This window comes from Ornithorhynchus anatinus, chromosome 7, assembly GCF_004115215.2.
Source record: "Ornithorhynchus anatinus isolate Pmale09 chromosome 7, mOrnAna1.pri.v4, whole genome shotgun sequence".
Taxonomy (NCBI): Eukaryota; Metazoa; Chordata; class Mammalia; order Monotremata; family Ornithorhynchidae; genus Ornithorhynchus; species Ornithorhynchus anatinus.
Window position 1 is genome coordinate 80,708,889 of NC_041734.1, and position 22,624 is coordinate 80,731,512.

The window sequence follows — 22,624 nt, forward strand, 5'->3', positions numbered from 1 at the left end:
TTCGGGCTGTAGCGTCAGAGGATGCGGGTTCTAATCCCGGCTCCGCCACCTGTCTGCTCCGTGACCTGGGGCGAGCCGTGTCACTTCTCTATGCCTCAGTTACTTCCTCTGTCAAATGGGGATGAAGACTGTGAGCCCCACCTGGGACAACCCGATGACCAGTGCTTAGAACAGTGCTTGGCACATAGTAAGCGCTTAAGAAAGACCGTCATCATTAGTATCATTAGCAGACTGCAAAAGCACCGCGGGCGGGGACCGCGTTAACCGAGCCTGCCGTGTGGGACTCCCGTTCATCCAGTGGGATTTCTCGAGCGCTCACTGGGTGCGGGGCGCCGTGTCCGGGAAGCGCTCAGTCGACTGAGCGTTTTCGACTGTCAGTCCCCCGTTTAGACCGTGAGCCCGTCGTGGGGCAGGGATGGTCTCTATCTGTTGCCCGGTTGTCCATTCCAAGCGCTCAGTACGGGGGCTCTGCACATAGAAGCAGCGTGGCTCAGTGGAAAGAGCCCGGGCTTGGGAGTCGGCGGTCACGGGTTCGAGTCCCGGCTCCGCCCCTTGTCAGCTGCGTGACTGTGGGCGAGTCGCTTCACTTCTCTGGGCCTCAGTGACCTCATCTGGTAAATGGGGATGAATAACAATAAGGTTGGTGTCTGCTAAGCGCTTACTATGTGCAGAGCACCGTTCTAAGCGCTGGGGGGAGATACAGGGTACTCGGGTCGTCCCGTGTGAGGCTCCCGGTCTTCATCCCCATTTTCCAGATGAGGTCACTGAGGCCCAGAGAAGTGAAGTGACTCGCCCAAGGTCACGCAGCTGACAAGCGGCAGAGCCGGGATTAGAACCCGTGACCTCCGACTCCCACGCCCGGCCTCTCGCCACTGAGCCACGCTGAAGACCGTGAGCCTCCCGTGGGACGACCCGATGACCCCGTATCTCCCCCCACGCTCAGAACGGCGCTCGGCACGTAGTAAGCGCTTAACGAAGACCAACATTAATGGTAGGCGCTCAATAAATACATTGGCGTGAATGAATAATAACGTTGGTGTCCGTTAAGCGCTTCCTCTGTGCCGAGCGCCGTTCTGAGCGCCGGGGGAGATCCGGGGTCATCGGGTCGTCCCACGTGGGGCTCCCGGTCTCCGTCCCCATTTGACAGATGAGGGAACCGAGGCCCAGAGAAGTCAAGCGACTCGCCCACGGTCGCCCAGCTGCCGAGGGGCGGGGCCGAGATTCGAACCCGTGACCTCTGACTCCCAAGCCCGGCCTCTGGCCACTGAGTCGCGCCGAAGGCCGTGAGCCTCCCGCGGGCCGCCCCGACGACCCCGTACCTCCCCCCGCGCTCAGAACGGCGCCCGGCACCTAGTGAGCGCTTAATGGATGTGGACATTAACAGTAGGCGCTCGATACATACGATCGAGCGAATGAATAACTGGAGGACGTCCCATCCAGGAGCTCAGGCCCTCACGTTGAACAGATTTAGCGGATCCCTTTAGGGTCCCGGGCCACCGAGGCCCGTCGAGGGCGAGGCGGCGTCCCCGGCCCGTCGTCCCGGCCCCGTCCCGTGGGGACGCGGCCGGTCCGTCCGTCATCCGTCCGGTTGTCGGTGGCAGGGCGTCTTCGTGTTCTCGCTGACCTGGTCCCTGGGGGCCACCTGCGGAGAGGATGACCGTCGGAGATTCGACCGGCTGGTGCGGGAGCTCCTGGCCGGCCCGCTCCCGGAGGAGACCAGGGAACGCTACAAGCTGCTGAGCGGCACCGAGCGGGCCGCCGCCAAGGCCCTGACCGTCCCGCTGCCCGCGGAGGGCACCATCTATGACTACCGCTTCGTCAAAGAGGTGGGTCCCCCGCCCGTCCCGCCCGAATTCATTCCGTCGTGATAACTTGTTGGTATCCGTTAAGCGCTCGCCATGTGCCGAGCACCCTTCCGAGCGCCGGGGTAGACGCAGGGGAATCGGGTCGTCCCACGTGGGGCTCCCGGTCTTCATCCCCATTTTACAGATGAGGGAGCCGAGGCCCAGAGAAGTGAAGGGACTCGCCCTCAGTCACACGGCCGACGAGTGGCCGAGACGGCATTCGAACCCATGACCTCTGACTCCAAAGCCCGTGCTCTTTCCACTGAGCCACGCTGCTTCTATGTGCAGAGCACTGGACTGAGCGCTTGGAATGATCGAGTCGGCAACAGATAGAGACGGTCCCCGCCGTTCGACGGGCGCACGGTCTAGCTGTGTGACTGTGGGCAAGTCACCTCGCTGGGCCTCAGTTCCCTCATCTGTAAAATGGGGATTAACTGGGAGCCTCGCGTGGGACGACCCGATGCCCCGGGATCTCCCCCAGCGCTTAGAACGGTGCTCTGCACGTAGTAAGCGCTTAACAGATACCAACATTATTATTGTTATTGAGTGGCCGAGCTGGGATTCGAACCCATGACCTCCGACTCCAAAGCCCGGGCTCTTGCCACCGAGCCACGCTGCTTCTCTGTAATCGTAACGGTGCTCACGGAGCGCTGACTGTGTGCAGAGCGCTGGACTAAGCGCTTGGAACGGACAATTCGGCAACAGATAGGGACGATCCCTGCCCAACGGCGGGCTCACGGTCTACCCAAGCGCTTAATACAGTGCTTGGCACAAAGTAAGCACTGAACCAATACCATAAAAGCAGCATGGCCTAGTGGGTAGAGCCCGGGCCCGGGAGTCCGAAGGTCCTGGGTTCTAATGCGGCTCTGCCACTTGTCTGCTGGGTGACTGTGGGCGAGTCACTTCGCTTCTCTGGGCCTCAGTTCCCTCAGCTGGAAAATGGGGATAAAGACCGTGAGCCCCACGCGGGACAGGGACCGTGTCCAACCCGATTGGCTTGGATCCACCCCGGCGCTTAGTACAGGACCTGGCACATAGTAAGTGCTTAACAAATACCATCGTTATTATTATTTTCTACCCCAGCGCTTAGTACAGTGCCTGGCACATAGTAAGCAGTTAACAAATGTCATAATCATCATTATTATTAGTAGTATCTACTCCAGTGCTTAGTACAGTTCCTGGCACATAGTAAGTGCTTAACAAATGCCATCATCATCATCATTATTATTATTAGCTACTCCAATGCTTAGCACGGTGCCTGGCACATAATAAGCGGTTCACAAATGCCATCATCATCATCATTATTATTATTATTATCTACCCCGATGCTTAGCACGGTGCCTGGCACATAATAAGCCGTAAACAAATGCCATATTCATCATCATTATTATTATTATCATTATCTACCCCAGGGCTTAGTACAGTTCCTGGCACACAGTAAGTGCTTAACAAATGCCGTAGTCATTATTTTTATTATTACCTACTCCAACGCTTAGCGGATTATTACCAAAGTAATAAAAATAATAACGATGATGGTATTTGTTAAGCGCTTACCACGTGCAAAGCACTGTTCTAAGCACTGGGGGACACAAGATGATGAGGTTGTCCCCCGTGGGGCTCCCAGGCTTCATCCCCATTTGACAGATGAGGGAACCGAGGCCCAGAGAAGTGAAGCGACTCGCCCGAGGTCACCCAGCGGCTTTGATCGGATGATCCCGTTTGTGCCGCAGCGCTTGGCAGAGTTTTTATTCGCTTTCGGTCTCTTCCTCGGCAGGTTTCAGGGGCTGCTCCTCGGTTCTGTGGTTGTGGGTCTTGGTGAACAGTCGATCAGTCTACCTACTGAGCGCCTATCGTGTGCAGAGCGCTGGAGCAAGCACTTGGGCGAGGCCCATAGTATCACAGAGCATCCCTCCCCCGCCCCTTGTCAGCTGTGTGACTCCGGGCCGGTCACTTCACCTCTCTGGGCCTCGGTTCCCTCATCTGTCAAACGGGGATAATGATAATAACGATAATGATGAAGGCATTTGTTAAGCGCTTACTACGTGCCAAGCACCGAGGAAGACCGTGAGCCCCAAGTGGGCCACCCTGACGACCTCGCGTCTCCCCCAGCGCTTAGAACAGCGCTCGGCCCCGAGCGAGGGCTTAACAGAGGCCGCCGTCGACCCCATTTGCCCGTAATAATGTTGGTATTTGTTAAGCGCTTGCTCCGTTCAGAGCGCCGTTCTAAGCGCTGGGGGAGATACGGGGGTCATCGGGTCGTCCCACGGGAGGCTCCGAGTTAATCCCCATCTTCCAGATGAGGGAACCGAGGCCCAGAGAAGTGAAGCGACTCGCCCACGGTCACCCAGCTGACGCGTGGCAGAGCTGGGAGTCGAACCCATGACCTCTGATTCCGAAGCCCACGCTCTTTTCACTGAGCCGCCCTGCCCGTATCCACCCCAGCGCTCGGCGCGGTGCCTGGTACTTAGTAAGCGCTCGACAGACGCCACCGTCGTCATCACCACCACGACCCGACCCCGACTTCCCCGTTCGAATCCCCGCCCCGCGTCTGCTGGGCGACCGTGGGCAAGTGGCTTCACTTCTCCGGGCCTCGGTGACCTCAGCTGTCAAATGGGGACGGAGACTGGGAGCCTCACGTCTCCCCTCTTTCTACCCCGGCGCTTGGAACAGAGTGAGCGCTTAACAAATAACACCGTCATCATCTTTCCCCTCCTTTTTCTGTGGGCCTTCCTCTCCAGGGCGTGGGGAGGTGGGAGGCCTGGGTGGAGCAGCTGGCCTCGGCTCCCCCCATCCCTCAGGACGCGATGTTCAGCGAGATCATCGTGCCCACGGTGGACACCGTCCGCTACTCCTGCCTGATGGACCTACTGGTGAGACGCCAGAAGCCCGCCGTCTTCGTCGGCCCCACCGGCACCGGGAAGAGCGTCTACATCATCGTGAGTGCGGGCGGAGGGGAGCCCACCGGGCCGGCGGGCGGATTCCGGCGCGGGGCACGGAGTAGGCGCTTAGCGAACAGTGTAATTATAATAAGGGCGGTGTTCGTCAGGCGCTTACTCCGTGCAGAGCAGCGTTCTAAGCGCTGGGGGAGACACGGGGTCATCGGGCCGTCCCCCGTGGGGCTCCCAGTCTTCATCCCCATTTTCCAGATGAGAGAACCGAGGCCCGGAGAAGTGAAGCGACTCGCCCACGGTCACCCAGCTGACGAGTGGCAGAGTCGGGATTCGAACCCGTGACCTCCGACTCCCAAGCCCGGCCTCTTTCCACTGAGCCGCGCTGTTATGATTGAGGGGGCACCGAACCGAGCGCCGTCCGCTGTGGGACCCTAATAATGATAATGTGGGTATTTGTTAAGTGCTTACTGTGTGCCGAGCGCTGTTCTAAGCGCTGAGATAGATCCAGGGTCATCGGGCCGTCCCACGTGAGGCTCAGAGAAGCGAAGTGACTCGCCCACGGTCACCCAGCTGACGAGTGGCAGAGGCGGGATTCGAACCCGTGACCTCTGACTCCCAAGCCCGGGCTCTTGCCACGGAGCCACGCTGCAAGTCATTTCACGTCTCCGGGCCTCAGTGGCCTCAACTGGAAAATGGGGGTGGAGACGGCGAGGCCCCCGTGGGACGGGGCTGTGTCTGACCCCATCTGCTCAGTACAGTGCCTGGCACGCAGTTAAGCGTTTAACAGATAACCATCATTATTATCGTTATTATCATTATTATCACTATTACAACGCAACAATAGAACAGAAACATTCCCTGCCCAGAAGGGATTCAGCGGCCAGAGGGCTCAGCGGGTATCATCGGTCGATCGATTCGATTCGACTCCATCCGATGGCATTTACTGAGCACTCACGGGGTGCAGGACACTGTCCTAAGCGCTGGGGAGTGTCCAACGCAACAGTAGGACACCTCCAGATGGGGGAGGTCCAATCTTGGAGTGACTCGTGGAGGTGGCGACTTCTCGGAGGGGTCGATGGTGGGGAGAGATTCAATCGTTCACTCAGTGGTATTTATTGAGCGCTCACCGTGCGCGGAGCACTGTCCCAGGCGCTTGGAAAGTACAGTTCGGCACCGAATGTGGTGGCTTGGAATGGAGGCAGGGAGGGAAACTCTTGCAGAGGAAGAACGGCTCTTATTTTCCCCCGGAAAGTCAAGGTGGCTAAAATTCCTCAATACACCGGGCCCCGACGACTTAGATCGTGAGCCCGTCGTCGGGCAGGGACGGTCTGCGTCTGTTGCCCAACTGTCCGTTCCCAGCGCTTAGTCCAGTGCTCTGCACCTAGGAAGCGCTCCGTGAATACTAGTGAATGACTATCTTCAAAATCTCTGTTGAGATCTCGTTTCACGTCGGAGTCGTCGATAACTGCTCTACCTCCTACTTAGCGGCGAGGGGCCGGGCTCGGGAGTCAGAGGTCGTGGGTTCTAATCCCGGCTCCGCCACTGGCCAGCCGGGTGACTTTGGGCGAGTCGCTTCACTTCTCGGGGCCTCAGTTCCCTCGTCTGGAAAATGGGGATGAAGACTTGAGCCCCAAGGGGGACAACCTCATCACCTTGTCTCTCCCCCAGCACGAGAGTAAGTGCTTAACAAATACCATCATTATTATTATTATTATCATTCACTTCTCTGGGCCTCAGTTCCCTCATCTGGAAAATGGGGGTGAAGACTTGAGCCCCAAGGGGGACGACCCGATCACCTTGTATCTCCCCCAACACTTAGAAGAGTGCCTGGCACAGAGTAAGCGCTTAACAAATACCATCATTATTATTATTATCATTCACTTCTCTGGGCCTCAGTGACCTCATCTATAAAATGGGGATGAAGACTGTAAGCCAAGGGACAGTCTGATTATCCTGCATCTCCCCCAGTGCTTAGAACGGTGCTTGGCACAGAGGAAGCGCTTAACAAATACCAGCACTGTTATTATTATTGTTAGATCGTGAGCTCCACGTGGGACGATCCGATTAGCTTGTGTCTCCCCCAGAGCTTAGAACGGTGCTTGGCCCAGAGTAAGCGCCTAACAAATACCAGCACTATTATTAGTAGTATTATTATTACTTAGATCGTGAGCTCCACGTGGGACAACCCGATGACCTGGGGTCTCCCCCAGCGCTTAGAACAGTGCTTGGCACAGAGTAAGCGCTTAAATACCAGCGCTATTATTATTATTATTATTATTATAACTTAGATTGTGAGCCCCATGTGGGACGAGGACCGTGTCCGACCTGATTAATTGCGTCTCCCCCAGTGCCTAGAACAGCGCTCGACACATAGTTAACGCTTAACGAGGACCATAAAAAGCGGTATTTATTTATTCAATCCATCAGTCGATGGATGGTAGTCATCGAGCTGTAGGCAGACCTCTGTACTAAGCGCTTGGAAAAAAACAGTCGGTGTAGGACACACAATCCCTGCCCTCAAGAAATGTAGAACGTAGTGGGGAATTGCTCTATATTGTCGGTCAGCGGTACTTACTGAGCACCTAGTATGTGCCGGGAACTGTACTGAGCGCTTGGGAGAGGACGATAGAATTAGCAGACGGGAGGCCTGCCCTCAGGAATTTACAGTCAGCCAAGGGAATGGTCCCGGAATAATAATAATAATGTTGGTATCTGTTAAGCGCTTACACCCATCTCGGCGCTTGGAACGGTGCTTGGCACATAGTAAGCGCTTAACCAATACCATCCTTATTATACACAGCAGCGCGGCTCAGTGGAAAGAGCCCGGGCTTGGGAGCCAGAGGTCACGGGTTCGAATCCCGGCTCTGCCACCCGTCAGCTGTGTGACCGTGGGCGAGTCACTTTACTTCTCCGGGCCTCAGTTCCCTCATCTGGAAAATGGGGATGAAGACCGAGAGATTCACGTGGGACAACCTGGTTCCCCTGTACCTCCCCCAGCGCTTAGAACAGTGCTCTGCACATAGTAAGCGCTTAACAAATACCAACATTATTATTATTATCATTACATACACCGCCCCTTCTTTTCTAGCATTCTCTGTGGGCCACTCAAAGCGGTGGAATTTAAAATCATCAGGACGACAAATACGATCAGGTCGACTGATGAGGACGTTCACTGGGGCCATTCATCATCATCGTCATCATAACGATAACGGAATTTGTTAAGTGCTTACTATGTGCCAGGCACTGTACTGAGCACCGGGATCCAGGCCTAAGCAGATCGGACCCAGTCCCCGTCCCACGCGGGGCTCCCGTTCCCCCGTCCCCATTTTCCAGATGAGATCACCGAGGCCCGGAGAAGTTAAACGACCGGCCCCGGGGTCACACGCCGGAGGACGAGCGGCGCAGGCGGGATTAGAACCCGCGACCGTCTGACTCCCGGGGCTGCGGCTTCTAAGAGCGCCGGGTCCTTTCGGGGTGAAAGAGGCAAGGCCATCGGCCCGAAGAGATTCCCGGCTCCGTTTCCTTCCGCAGGATTTCCTTCTGAAGCAACTGAACAAGGATATCTACAAACCGCTGCTCATCAACTTCTCGGCGCACAGCACGGCGGCCCAGACGCAGAACATCATCATGTCCAAGCTGGACAAGAGGAGGAAAGGAGTATTCGGGCCCCCTCTTGGAAAGAAAATGGTAATTGGGCACCCCCTTTCTGGGTTTTTTAAAGATATTTCCGCAGGGCACCGTACTGAGGACGGAGGTAAAGACAGTCGATCAGGTTGGGCGCCGTCCCCGTCCTGGATTGCAGAAATAATAACAACAACAATGATGAAGGTATTTGTTAAGCATTTACTGTGTGTACATTTCAAGCGCTTAGTACAGTGCTCTGCCCATAGTAAGCGCTCAATAAATACTACCGAATGAATGAATGTGCAAAGCGCTGCTCTAGGCACTGGGGAGATACAAGGTGATCAGGTCGTTCCCCCGTGGGGCTCCCGGTCTTCACCCCCATTTGACAGATGAGGGAACTGAGGCTCAGAGAAGTGAAGTGACTCACCCAAAGTCACACAGGTGACAGGAGGCCAGGGGCGGGATTAGAACCCACGACCTCTGACTCCCAAGCCCGGCCTCTCGCCACTGAGCCACGCTGCTTCTATTTATCGAGCGCTTACTGTGTGCAGAGCATTGTACCGAATGCTCGGAAAGTCCATTTCAGCAGTAAAGGGAGGCCAGCCCTGCCCACCCCGGGCTCACAGTCTAGAAGCGGGGAGGCGGACAGCGAAACAAGTAAATAAAAATCAAATAAATTGTGGTATTTGTGAAGCGCTTACTAGGTGCAAAGCACTGTTCTAAGCGCTGGGGGATACAACGTGATCAGGTTGTCCCCCGTGGGGCTCACAGTTTTAATCCCCATTCGGCAGATGAGGGAACTGAGGCCCAGAGAAGTGAAGTGACTCGCCCACAGTCACCCAGCTGCCAAGTGGTGGAGCCGGGATTCGAACCCATGACCTCTGACTCCCAAGCCCGGGCTCTTGCCACTGAGCCACGCTGCTTCTCAGCCTGACTACTCATTTTGCCGTCTCTCTTCTCCTTTTAGACCGTGAGCCAGGGGAGTCTTAGAACCGTGTTCTGCACGTAGTAAGCGCTTAACAAACACCATCATCATTATTATGATTATTATTCTCTGGGCCTCAGTTCCCTCATCTGCAAAAATGCGGATTAAAAACGGTGAGCCCCACGTGGGACGACCTGATTACCCATTATCTCCCCCAGTGCTTAGAACAGTGCTCTGCACATAGTAAGCGCTTAACAAATACCATCGTTATTATTATTATTATTATTATTCTCTGGGCCTCAGTTCCCTCATCCGCAAAAATGGGGATTAAAACCGGTGAGCTCCACGTGGGACAACCTGAGTAACCCGCATCTCCCCCAGCGCTTAGAACGGTGCTCTGCACATAGTAAGCGCTTAACAAGTACCATAATTATTATTATTATTCTCTGGGCCTCAGTTCCCTCGTCGGCACAAATGGGGATTAAAAACCGTGAGCCCCACGTGGGACGACCTGATGACCCATTATCTCCCCCAGCGCTTAGAGCAGTGCTCTGCACATAGTAAGCGCTTAACAAATACCGTAATTATCATTATCCTCCGGGCCTCAGTTCCCTCATCGGCACAAACGGGGATTAAAAGCCGTGAGCCCCACGTGGGACAAGCTGAGTATCCCGCATCTCCCCCAGCGCGTAGAACGGCGCTCTGCACATAGTAAGCGCTTACCAAATGCCAACAGTATGATCAGAGTGCCCCGCACGCAGCAAGCGCTCGATAAATGCGACCGAATGACCGACCGCCGGACGTCCGGGCCGGAAGGAGGCCGGCCGGGGAGGTCGGCGGGGGCTGATCCCCGCGTCCGGCCTTCCCGCGTGGCAGGTGGTGTTCGTGGACGACGTGAACATGCCCGCCCGCGAGGTGTACGGCGCCCAGCCGGCCGTGGAGCTCCTCCGCCAGTGGCTGGATCACTGGAACTGGTACGACCTCAAAGACTGCTCCGCGATCAAGCTGGTGGACGTCCAGATCCTCTGTGCCATGGGGCCGCCGGGTAGGTGCTCGCCGCCCCGCGGGCCTCCCCATCCCGGCTCCTTCGCCCTCCTCCTGCGGCCCGGGGGAGCCCGGGCCTGGGACCACCGGGTCAAGTAGAAGCAGCGGGCTGAGCCTCCCGGGGGACCACCCGATGACCCCGTGTCTCCCCCAGCGCTTAGAACAGTGCTCGGCGCATAGTAAGCGCCCAACGGATACCCAGCGTTATTATTAATCCCGGCCCGGCCCCTTGTCGGCTGGGCGACCTCGGGCCGGTCGCCTCTCTGGGCCTCGGTTCCCTCCTCTGTCAGATGGCGATGAGGACTGTGATGTGAGCCCCACGTGGGACAACCTGATGACCTGGTAATAATAATGATAGCATTTGTTAAGCGCTTACTATGTGCCAAGCACTGTTCTCAGCGCTGGGGGGATACCAGCTCATCAGGTCGTCCCCCCTGGGGCTCCCGGTCTTCATCCCCGTTTGACAGATGAGGGAACCGAGGCGCAGAGAAGTGAAGCGACTCGCCCGACGTCACACAGCTGACAAGTGGCGGAGGCGGGATTCGAACCCATGACCTCTGACTCCCAAGCCGGGCCTCTTGCCGCTGAGCCCTGCTGCTTCTCTCTCTCCCCCCCCCCCAGCGCTTAGCACGGTGCTTGGCACATAGTAAGCGCTTAACGAATACCAACATTATTATTAGTAGTATCAGCTGCGTGACTTTGGACGAGGCGCTTCGCTTCTCTGGGCCTCGGCGACCTCATCTCGAAAAGCTGGGGGAGATACAAGGTCATCAGGTCGTCCCCCGTGAGGCTCCCGGTCTTCGTCCCCATTTGACAGATGAGGGAACTGAGGCCCAGGGAAGTGAAGGGACTCGCCCCCCAGTCACACAGCGGACAAGCGGCGGAGCTGGGATTCGAACCCATGACCTCTGACTCCCAGGCCCGGGCTCTTTCCCCTGAGCCACGCTGCTGAGCACGCACTCTGTGCCAAGCACTGGGGTGGAAAGAACCACAGGGGGGTGGACACAGTCCCTGCCCCCCGCGGGGCTCCCGGGCTTCAGCCCCGTTTGACAGGCCCGGAGAAGCGAAGGGACAGGCCCAAGGTCACGCGGCGGACAAGGGGAGGGATTAGAACCCGTGACCTCCCACCCGCTAGGCCGCTCGGCTTCTCGACTCCTGTCCCCCTGTCCCATTTTAGGTGGCGGGAGAAATCCAGTCACCCCTCGCTTCCTGCGCCACTTCAATACCGTGACCATCAACGAGTTCGACGACGACTCCATGCTCACCATTTTCTCGAGAATCCTGGACTGGCACCTGGCTACTTGGTAGGCCCTTCTTCAGCGGTTCCGGGGGTGAGACGGTCCGACGGCTTCTCCCTCGCTTCTTCGGGTCCGTTCGATTCGTCCAGTCGTATTTATGGAAGGCTGACCGGCTGCAGAGCACTGGACTAGAGAAACAACGTGGCTCAGTGGAAAGAGGCCGGGCTTGGGAGTCAGAGGTCCTGGGTTCGAATCCCGGCTCCGCCCCTCGTCAGCTGTGTGACGGTGGGCGAGTCGCTTCACTTCTCTGGGCCTCAGTTCCCTCATCTGGAAAATGGGGATGAAGACCGGGAGCCCCAGGGGGGACAGCCTGATTCCCCTGTGTCTCCCCCAGCGCTTAGAACGGTGCTCGGCACACCACAGTGAGCGCTTAACAAATACAACATTATGATTATTATTATCATTGCCAGGTTGTCCCATGTGGGGCTCACAGTTTTAATCCCCATTTTCCAGATGAGGTCACCGAGGCCCAGAGAAGTAAAGCGACTCGCCCACAGTCACACAGCTGACGAGGGGCAGAGCTGGGATTCGAACCCATGACCTCTGACTCCCAAGCCCGGCCTCTTTCCACCGAGCCACGCTGCTTCTCGCTGAATGATAATTGTGGTATTTGTTAAGCGCTTACTATGTGCCAGGCACAGTCCTAAGCACTGGGGTTGGATACAAGCAAATCAAGCTGGACACAGTCCCTGTCACTCATTCAATTTGCTTTATTGAGCACTTCCTTTGTGCAGAGCACTGTACTAAGCGCTTGGGAGAGGACAATACAACAAAGGACAGTGACATTCCCTGCCGACAACGAGCTGTCCCACGTGGGGCTCACGGTCTCGATCCCCTTTTTCCAGATAATAATAATAACAGTAATAACGTTGGTACTCGTTAAGCGCTCACTATGTGCCGAGCACCGTTCTAAGCGCCGGAGGAGATACAGGGCCATCGGGTCGTCCCACGTGAGGCTCAAAGTCTACATCCCCATTTTCCAGATGAGGTCACTGAGGCCCAGAGAATAATAATAATAATAATGTTGGCATTTGTTAAGCGCTTACTCTGTGCAGAGCACTGTTCTAAGCGCTGGGGGAGATACAGGGTCATCAGGTTGTCCCACGTGAGGCTCACAATCTTAATCCCCATTTTCCAGATGAGGGACCTGAGGCCCGGAGAAGTGAAGTGACTCGCCCACAGTCACCCAGCTGACGAGGGGCAGAGCCGGGATTCGAATCCATGACCTCTCACTCCCAAGCCCGGGCTCCTTCCACTGAGCCACGCTGAAGCAAAGCGACCGGCCCAAAGTCACCCGGCTGACAAGTGGCGGAGGCGGGATTAGAACCCGGGACCTCTGGCTCCCAAGCCCGGGCTCTTGCCACTAAACCAGTCTGCTCCCCTTCCTTCAATTTGTCCCTTTCCTTTCTTGATAGAAGGAAGGAATGAATCGAATCAAAGGATTGCGTTCATTCAATCGTATTTATTGAGCGCTTACTGTGTGAGGAGCACTGGACTAAGCGCTTGGAGAGTACAAGTCTCCCCGGAAGCGCTCAATAAACACGATTGCATAAATGACTGAATAAATCCCATTATCATGATATTATTATAATCGGGATAAATCCAGCGGAAAGGGCGGCGACACCCCTCGGGCGGGGTTTTCCGCCTTGTCCTCATCTTCTTTTCAGCTACTCCTGAGGAAAACACGGTGAAGATGTGTTGTGAAGGTGGAAGAATGCCAAGAGGCCGGGCTTGGGAGTCAGGGGTCCCGAGTTCTAATCCCGCCTCCGCCACTCGTCGGCTGGGTGACTCTGGGCCAGTCGCTTCGCCTCTCTGGGCCTCAGTTTTCCCTCATCTGTCAAATGGGGATGAAGACTGGGAGCCCACAGGGGACAACCTGATGACCCTGTAATAATAATAATAATAATAACGTTGGTATCGGTTAAGCGCTTACTATGTGCAGAGCACTGTTCTAAGCGCTGGGGTAGACCCAGGGGAATCAGGTTGTCCCACGTGGGGCTCCCAGTCTTCATCCCCATTTTACAGATGAGGGAACTGAGGCCCAGAGAAATGAAGTGACTTGCCCACAGTCACCCAGCTGACAAGTGGCAGAGGCGGGATTCGAACCCGTGACCTCTGACTCCCAAGCCCGGGCTCTTTCCACTGAGCCACGCTGCTGTATCTCCCCCAGCGCTTAGAACAGTGCTTAGCACATAACCAGAGGGAGGCCTGTAGCTGAAACGGTCCGAAGGAAGGAGGGGGACAAATGCCTTCTCTGTTATGTTTCCACACTGCTAGTGCTATTACTACTATTAATAATAATAATAATGATAGTACTCGTTAAACGCTTACTATGTGCTAAGCGCTAAGTGCTGCGGGAGATACAAGGTGATCAGGCCGTCCCCCGTGGGGCTCCCGGTCTTCGTCCCCCTTTGACAGATGAGGTCACTGAGGCCCAGAGAAGTGAAGGGACTGGTACAGAGTCACCTGGCTGACAAGTGGCCGGGCGGGATTCGAACTCAGGACCCTCTGACTCCCAGGCCCGGGCTCTACCCACTAGGCCTTGCTGTTTCCCTACTCCAACTGGGTGCCCAAATGACCCATTCTCACTCCAACATAGAAACTCTGATTATTTAGTCTGGGAAGCGGCGTGGCTCAGTGGCAAGAGGCGGGGCTTGGGCGGCAGAGGTCGTGGGTTCGAATCCCGGCTCCGCCACTCATCTGCCGTGTGGCTTTGGGCAAGTCGCTTCCCTTCTCTGAGCCTCGGTGACCTCGTCTGGAAAACGGGGATGAAAACTGGGAGCCCCACGGGGGACGACCTGATGACCTCGTATCCCCCCCAGCGCTTAGAACAGTGCTCGGCGCGTAGTAAGCGTTTAGCAGATACCATCGTTATTAGTCGCCCTCGGGCTTTGATTTAAAATTCCGTCTTGCAGCAAGAGAGAACAACGCGTATCAGCGGGGCCTCATAGTATACTCGTTCTGATGTCCGTCTTCCCCCCTTCTGGACTGAAAGCCCGGGGTGGGCAGGGATGGTCTCTCTTTATGGCTGAATTGGACTTTCCAAGCGCTTAGTACAGTGCTCTGCACCCAGTAAGCGCTCAATAAATACCACTGAATAAACTGGAAACCCCAAGAGATCAGCCCCCCCGGAGGAAAACAGCAAACCCGTCGTGAATATCGCGACGCATTTCTGTTTCTGTCCTCTTAGTGGGTAGAGGCCGGGCCTGGGAGTCAGAGGGACAGCGTGGCTCGGTGGCGAGAGCCCGGGCTTGGGAGTCGGAGGTCACGGGTTCGACTCCCGCCTCTGCCACTTGTCAGCTGGGCGACCTTGGGCAAGTCGCTTCACTTCTCTGGGCTTCCGTTCCCTCATCTGTAAAATGGGGATTAACTGTGAGCCTCAGGTGGGACGACCTGATGACCCCGTATCACCCCCAGCGCTTAGAACAGTGCTCTGCACATAGTAAGCGCTTAACAGATACCAACATTATTATGACATTATTAAGGACCCGGGTTCTCACCCCGGCTGCTGTGTGACCTTGGGTAAGTCACTTCACTTCTCCGGGCCTCAGTTCCCTCATCTGGAAAATGGCGATGGAGAGCGCGAGCCCCACGTGGGACGGGGACTGTGTCCAACCCAATTTGCCTAGCGTTTAGAACAGTGCCTGGCCCACAGTGAGCAGTTAACAAATGATATTAACAATAATAATCATGATGGCATTTGTTAAGCGCTTACTATGGGCCGAGCACTGTTCTCAGCGCGGGGGGAAGATGCAAGGTGATCAGGTTGTCCCCCGTGGGGCTCCCAGCCTTCATCCCCATTTTCCAGATGAGGTCGCTGAGGGCCAGAGAGGCGAAGCGGCTCTCCCAAGGTCACCCAGCAGACAAGTGGCGGAGCCGGGATTAGAACCCACATCCTCTGATCCCCACGGCCTCCTTCCACTAAGCCACGCTGCTTCTACACCACAGCGCCCTAATATCAGAAGCAGCGTGGCCCGGGCTTGGGAGTCGGAGGTCACGGGTTCGAATCCCGGCTCTGCCCCTCGTCAGCTGGGTGACTGTGGGCGAGTCGCTTCGCCTCTCTGGGCCTCAGTGACCTCATCTGTAAAATGGGGATGAAGACCGGGAGCCCCACGTGGGACGACCCGATTCCCCTGTGTGTCTCCCCCGGCGCTTAGAACGGTGCTCGGCACATAGCGAGCGCTTAACAGACACCAACATTATTATTATCCCGACTCCGCCGCGTGTCAGCTGTGTGACCTTGGTCAAGTCACTTCACTTCTCTGTGCTTCAGTGACCTCATCTGGAAAATGGGGATGAAGACTGTGAGCCCTAAGTGGGACGATCTGATGACCTTGTATCCCTCCCAGCGCTTAGAACGGTGCTCGGCATATAGTAAGCGCTTAAATACCAACATTATTATTATTATTATTATTATTAATAATAATAAGTTTCTACAGGGCCCTGCCCAACTGGGAGCCGGTTGTGGGCAGGGATTGGTACGTCCCAAGGGCTTAGTGGAGCGCTCTGCACGGAGTAAGCGCTCGACAAATACAGTCAAACGAAGGAATAAATCCGATCGAATGGCTGAAAGTCCCATTAATGTGCTGAACACCCCCGATGATCTTCGCGGCCTATTCTTCTTATTTTTTTGTCTTTTCCACCCTCCCAGTTACCGTTTCCCGCCGGAGTTCGTGGATCTGACGCCGCAGATCATCAAGGGGACGATGGATCTCTATAAGGCGGCTATAAAGAATCTTCTCCCCACCCCGACTAAATCCCACTACCTGTTCAACCTCCGGGATTTCTCCCGCGTCATCCAAGGAATCTGCCTCTCGAGGCCCGAAACCATGGAATCGGTGGAGGCCATTAAGCGCCTCTGGGTTCACGAGGTAAATCGATCCCCGGTGCCTGTCGGGCTCCGGCTGGGCGCGGAGCGCTGTCCTAGACGCTTGGGAGAGTCCGGCTCACCTGGTAGGCCCGCAACCGGCTTGCCGTCCGGAGAGGGAGATGGTAGAAATAATCATAATGTTGGTATCTGTTAAGCACTGACTATGTGCAGAGCACTGTTCTGAGCGCTGGGGGAGACACAGGGGAATCGGGTCGTCCCACGGGAGGCTCACGGTTAATCCCCATTTTCCAGATGAGGGAACTGAGGCCCAGAGAAGTGAAGTGACTCGCCCACCGTCACGCAGCTGACGAGCGGCAGAGCCGGCAATCGAACCCGTGACCTCTGACTCCGAAGCCCGGGCTCTTTCCACTGAGCCGCGCTGTTTCCCCTCTTCATAATGATAATGATGGTATTTGTTAAGCGCTTACTATGTGCAGAGCACTGTTCTAAGCGCCGGGGGAGATCCAGGGTCATCAGATTGTCCCACGGGGGTCTCACATTTCATCCCCATTTTTCCAGATGAGGACACTGAGGCCCAGAGAAGTGACTTGCCCAAGGTCACACAGCAGACAAGTGGCGGAGTCGGGATTAGAACCCACCACCTCGGACTCCCAAGCCCGGCCTCTTGCCACTAAGCCACGCTGCTTCTCTATTGTTATTATTGCTAAATAATAATTCCCCGATGAGACCGTGCGCCCGTCAGAGGGCAGGGACCGTCTCTATCTGTTACCGATTTGTCCATTCCAAGCGCTTAGTCCAGTGCTCTGCGCATAGTAAGCGCTCAATAGATACTATCGAATCAATGAATAAATAGCCATTCGATCGATGGTACTTACTGAGCGTTCCCCGGGTGCCAAGGACTGTATTAAATGCCGGGGAGGGGACAAGGTAAAGGAGCCGGTAGAAACGGGCCCACGTGGAGGGCATCGAAGAATGGAGACGTGGGGATTCCACTCATTCATTCGATCCTATTTATTGAGCGCTCGCTGTGTTCAGGGCACCCTTCCTCGAGGAGCCTCCCGAGTACCGTCGGCCGAGCGCTGTGCTGACCGGTTGGGAGAGCACTGTTAGAGGAGCACCCTTCCTCGAGGAGCTTCCCGCGTACTGTCGGCCGAACGCTGTGCTGAACGGTTGGGAGAGCGCTGTGCTCCGGAGTCGGCAACCCCAGTCCCTGCCCTCCAGAGGCTTCTGGTGTCATTCATTCATTCATTCATTCATTCATTCATTCAATAGTATTTATTGAGCGCTTACTATGTGCACTGGACTAAGCGCTTGGAATGGACAAATGGGTAACAGATAGAGACGGTCCCTGCCCTTTGACGGGCGCACGGTCTGATCGGGGGAGACAGCGTGGCTCGGTGGAAAGAGCGCGGGCTTGGGAGTCAGAGGTCACGGGTTCTAATCCCGGTTCCGCCGCCGGTCAGCTGTGTGACCTAGGGCGAGTCACTTCACTTCTCTGTGCCTCAGTTACCTCATCTGTCAAATGGGGATTAAAACTGTGAGCCCCACGTGGGACAACCTGATCACCTTGTATCCCCCAGCGCTTAGAACGGTGCTCTGCACCTAGTAAGCGCTTAACAAATACCACAATTTATTTATTTATTAAGAACAATGGCAATAAATAGAATCGAGGGGATGAACGTCTCATTAAAACAATAGCAATGAATAGAATCAAGGTGATGTACATCTCATTACCTAGAGAAGCAGCGTGGCTCAGTGGAAAGAGCCCGGGCTTGGGAGTCAGAGGTCACGGGTTCGAATCCCGGCTCCGCCACTCGTCAGCCGTGGGACTGTGGGCGAGTCCCTTCGCTTCTCGGGGCCTCAGTTCCCTCATCTGTAAAATGGGGATGAAGACTGCGAGCCCCACGTGGGGCAACCCGATTCCCTTGCGTCTCCCCCAGCGCTTGGAACGGTGCTCTGCACACAGTAAGCGCTTAACAGATACCAACATTAATTATTACGATGATCACATTAACAAAATAAATAGGGTAATGAAAATATATACAATCGAGCGGTCGAGCCCAGTGCCGGGGGGAGGGGAAGGGAGCGGGGGGGGGGAGCGGAGGGAAAGCGGGGGGAAAGGGGGTTTAGCTGGGGTAGAGGGAGCGGAGGGAGAAGGGGAAGCTCAGTCTGGGAAGGCCTCTTGGAGGAGGTGAGCTCTAAGTAGGGTTTCCCATGCGCCGAGCACTGAGCGGAGCAGTGGGGAGAGCACGGACCGGTCGAGTGGGTGGCCACACTCCCCGGCCTGAAGGAGCTTCTGGTTTCCTTCTTGCCGAGCACCGAGCCGAGCGCTGGGGAGAGCACGGCCCACTGAAACAGGCAGCCACCCTCCCCTGGCTGCCTGAGATCTTCCCGCCCTCTCCCCTTCCTGAGAATTTATAATAATAGTAATAATAGTCAATCATTTAATCGTATTTATTGAGCACTTACTGTGTGCAGAGCACTGGACTAAGCGCTTGGAGTGGACAACGGGGCAATGGCCAGAGACCATCCCTGCCTGACGACGGGCTCACGGTCTAAAGGGGGGAGACAATAATAACGACGGTATTTGTTAAGCGCTTCTTGTAATAATAATAATGTTGGTACTTGTTAAGCGCTCACTACGGGCCGAGCACGTTTCTAAGCGCTGGGGTGGAAACGGGGTCATCAGGTCGTCCCACGTGAGGCCCACGGTCTTCGTCCCCATTTGACCGATGAGGTCACTGGGGCCCAGGGAAGTTAAGTGACGTGGCCCACGGTCACACGGCTGACAAGCAGCGGAGCCGGGATTCGAACCCGTGACCTCTGACTCCCAAGCCCGGGCTCTTTCCACCGAGCCGCGCTGCTTCTCTAATGATAATGTCGGTATCTGTTAAGCGCTTACTATGTGCCGCGCACCGTTCCAAGCCCTAGGGTAGCTGCAGGGGTCATCAGGTCGTCCCACGTCGGGCTCACGATCTTCATCCCCATTTTCCAGATGAGGTAACTGAGGCCCAGAGAAGTGAAGCGACTCGCCCACGGTCGCCCAGCTGACAAATGGCAGAGCTGGGATTCGAACCCATGACCCCTGACTCCCGAGCCTTGCTCTTTCCACCGAGCCACGTTGCTTCTTACGTGCCAAGCACTGTTCTAAGCCCTGGGGTGGAAGCAAGGCGATCGGGTCGTCCCCCGTGGGGCTCCCGGTCTTCATCCCCATTTTCCAGATGAGGGAACTGAGGCCCAGAGAAGCCAAGTGGCTTGCCCGAGGCCACCCAGCAGACAGGTGGCGGGGGTGGGATCAGAACCCACGTCCTCTGACTCCCAAGGCCGGGTTCTTTCCATTAAGCCCCGCTGCTTCGCTTAATAATAACTGTGGTATTTGTTAAGCATTTACTCTGTGCCGGGCACCGTACTAAGCGCTGGGGTGGATCCAAGCAAATGGAGTTGGACGCAGTCCCCGTCCCACGCGGGGCTCACGGTCTCCTTCCCTCTCTCCGTCCCTCCGTCCAGCTCTCCGACCGTCCGCCCCGTGGCAGGTCCTGACGTAGGCGGCTAGAGCCCGGGCCTGGGCGTCGGAGGTCATGGGTTCGAATGCCGGCTCTGCCGCCCGCCTGCCGTGAGACCCCGGGCAAGTCACTTCGCTGCTCCGGGCCTCAGTCCCCTCATCCGTCAAACGGGGCTGGGGCCGGGGAGCCCCACGGGGGACAAGCCGCGGACCCTGCATCTCCCCCAGCGCTCAGAAAGGTGCTTGGCACATAGTAAGCGCTTAACACGTACCGTCGCTATCACATCCAGCGCTTAGAACGGTGCTCCGCACCTAGTAAGCGCTTACCAAATACCAACATTATTATTATTATCCCGATCGTCATCATCACTTGACCGGGCCTCAGTCCCCTCGTCCGTCAAACGGGGCTGGGGCCGGGGAGCCCCGCGGGGGACAGGCCGGTGCCGCTCCGAAGAGAGGCCCGGCGGGCGGGCGGCGCTTAACGTCCACCCCGGGGGTCTCCCCCTCCTCCTCCTCCTCCTCCCCGCCGGGGGTCCCGGCCCAGGTCCTGCGGGTGTTCTACGACCGGCTGCTGGACGGGGCGGACCGCGGCTGGCTGGTGGGCCACGTGCAGGGAGTGGTGCGGAGGGAGCTGGGCGAGGACTTCCACCGGCTCTTCCTCGGCCTGGACGGCGACGGCGACGGGCTGGTGGGCGAGGACGACCTGCGCGGCCTCATGTTCTGCGACTTCCACGACCCGCGGCGGGAGGACACGGGCTACCGCGAGGTGCGGGCGGCCGAGGGCCTGCGCCGGGTGGTGGAGGCCCACCTGGAGGAGTTCAACAACCTGAGCAAGAAGCCCATGCAGCTGGTCCTGTTCCGCTTCGCCGTGGAGCACCTGTGCCGCGTCTCCCGCGTCCTCAAGCAGCCGCGAGGCCACGCGCTGCTGGTGGGCGTCGGGGGCAGCGGGAGGCAGTCGGCCACCAGGTTGGCGGCCCACATGGCCGACTGCCCGCTCTTCCAGGTGGAGCTGAGCAAGGGCTACGGGAGCGTCGAGTGGCACGAGGACCTGCGGGCCGTCCTGCGCAGGTCGGCCGAGGGCGAGGTCCCCTGCGTCTTCCTCTTCTCCGACGCGCAGGTCAAGCGGGAGGCCTTCCTGGAGGACATCGGCAACCTCCTCAACGCCGGCGAGGTGCCCGACCTGTTCGCCGCCGACGAGCGGCAGGAGATCTGCGAGAAGATGCTGCAGCTGGACCGGCAGAGGGACCGCGCCAAGCAGACGGACGGCAGCCCCCTGGCCCTCTTCGGCCTCTTCGTGGCCCGCTGCCGGGACCAGCTGCACGTGGTCCTGGCCATGAGCCCCATCGGCGACGCCTTCCGCGGCCGCCTGCGGAGATTCCCCGCCCTCGTCAACTGCTGCACCATCGACTGGTTCCAGGTCCGGGGGCGGCGACCGGGGGCACCGGGAGGGACTGGGGGGAACCGGCGGCGGGACCCCGACCCCCCCCCCCCACCCGTCCGTCCATCCACCAGGCGTCGGGGCGGGCGTACCGATGGAGCGGGGCGCCGGACTGAGGACCCGGGGCCGGCCAGAGCAGGCCGAGCACCTCGCTGAGCGCTTGGGAGGGGACCCGTGGCCTGGCGGGTCGAGCCCGGGACTCAGAAGGTCGTGGGTCCTCATCCCGGCTCCGCCGCTTGGACGAGTCGCTTTATTCATTCCGTGGTATTTATCGAGCGCTTACTGTGTGCAGAGCACTGGACTGAGCGCTTGGAATGGACAAGTCGGCAGCAGATAGAGACCGTCCCTGCCCTCCGACGGGCGCACGGTCTGATCGCTTCTCTGGGCCTCGGTTCCCCCATCTGGAAAAGGGGGATGGAGACCGTGAGCCCCCGGTGGGACGGGGACGGCGTCCAAGCTAATAAATTCGTATCCACCCCAGCGCTTAGGACGGTGTCTGGCACGTGGTAAGCGCTTAACCAGTACCCCGATCATTCGCACGTTCATTCGTCCGTTCGGTCGTATTTACTGAGGGCTTCCTGTGCAGAGCCCTAGGGAGAGAACCACATAATAACCGACGGACAGTTTCCTGGCCACGACGAGCTCACGGTCCAGAGGGGGAGATGGAAATTAATATGAAGAAATGGATAGATACATAGATAAATATAAATAGGTAGATGAACGAATAAATGAATCATCACACAGAGCCCTGTAAAAAAGATCTTCAAACATCCGGAAATGAATAAACGAATAAAACCCGTCCCCATCCCGGCCCCAGGGAAGTAATAATAATAACTGGGGTATTTGTTAAGCGCTCATTATGTGCCAGGCGCTGTCCTAAGCGCTGGGGTGGCCACGGGCAAATGCTAATGAGATTAATGATGGGATTTGTTAGGCGCTTATTATGTGCCAGGCGCTGTCCTAAGCGCTGGGGTGGCCACGGGCAAATGCTAATGAGATTAATGATGGGATTTGTTAGGCGCTTATTATGTGCCAGGCGCTGTCCTAAGCGCTGGGGTGGCCACGGGCAAATGCTAATGAGATTAATGATGGCATTTGTTAGGCGCTTACTATGTGCCAGGCACTGTTCTCAGCGCCGGCTCTGTACAGTCCCCGTCCCCCGCGGGGCTCACAGTCTCAATCCCCATTTTCCGGGTGAGGTCACTGAGGCCCAGAGAAGTGAAGTGA

At 57.0% G+C, this 22,624-nt stretch overlaps 1 protein-coding gene across 6 annotated transcripts in view; it reads left to right on the forward strand.

The window, feature by feature from the left end:
* DNAH7 (dynein axonemal heavy chain 7) overlaps positions 1–22,624 on the forward strand; it is a 165,802-nt gene that overhangs the window by 82,954 nt on the left and 60,224 nt on the right. For 5 of the 6 annotated variants that reach the window (XM_029069034.2, XM_029069035.2, XM_029069036.2 and 2 more), the window contains 7 exons: positions 1,602–1,826; positions 4,583–4,780; positions 8,267–8,422; positions 10,161–10,329; positions 11,506–11,632; positions 16,278–16,497; positions 20,504–21,376. In XM_029069034.2, the coding sequence (XP_028924867.1) occupies positions 1,602–1,826; positions 4,583–4,780; positions 8,267–8,422; positions 10,161–10,329; positions 11,506–11,632; positions 16,278–16,497; positions 20,504–21,376 (1,968 nt within the window). The remainder of the gene's footprint in view (positions 1–1,601; positions 1,827–4,582; positions 4,781–8,266; positions 8,423–10,160; positions 10,330–11,505; positions 11,633–16,277; positions 16,498–20,503; positions 21,377–22,624) is intronic. The other variant, XM_029069039.2, reaches the window with a different exon arrangement.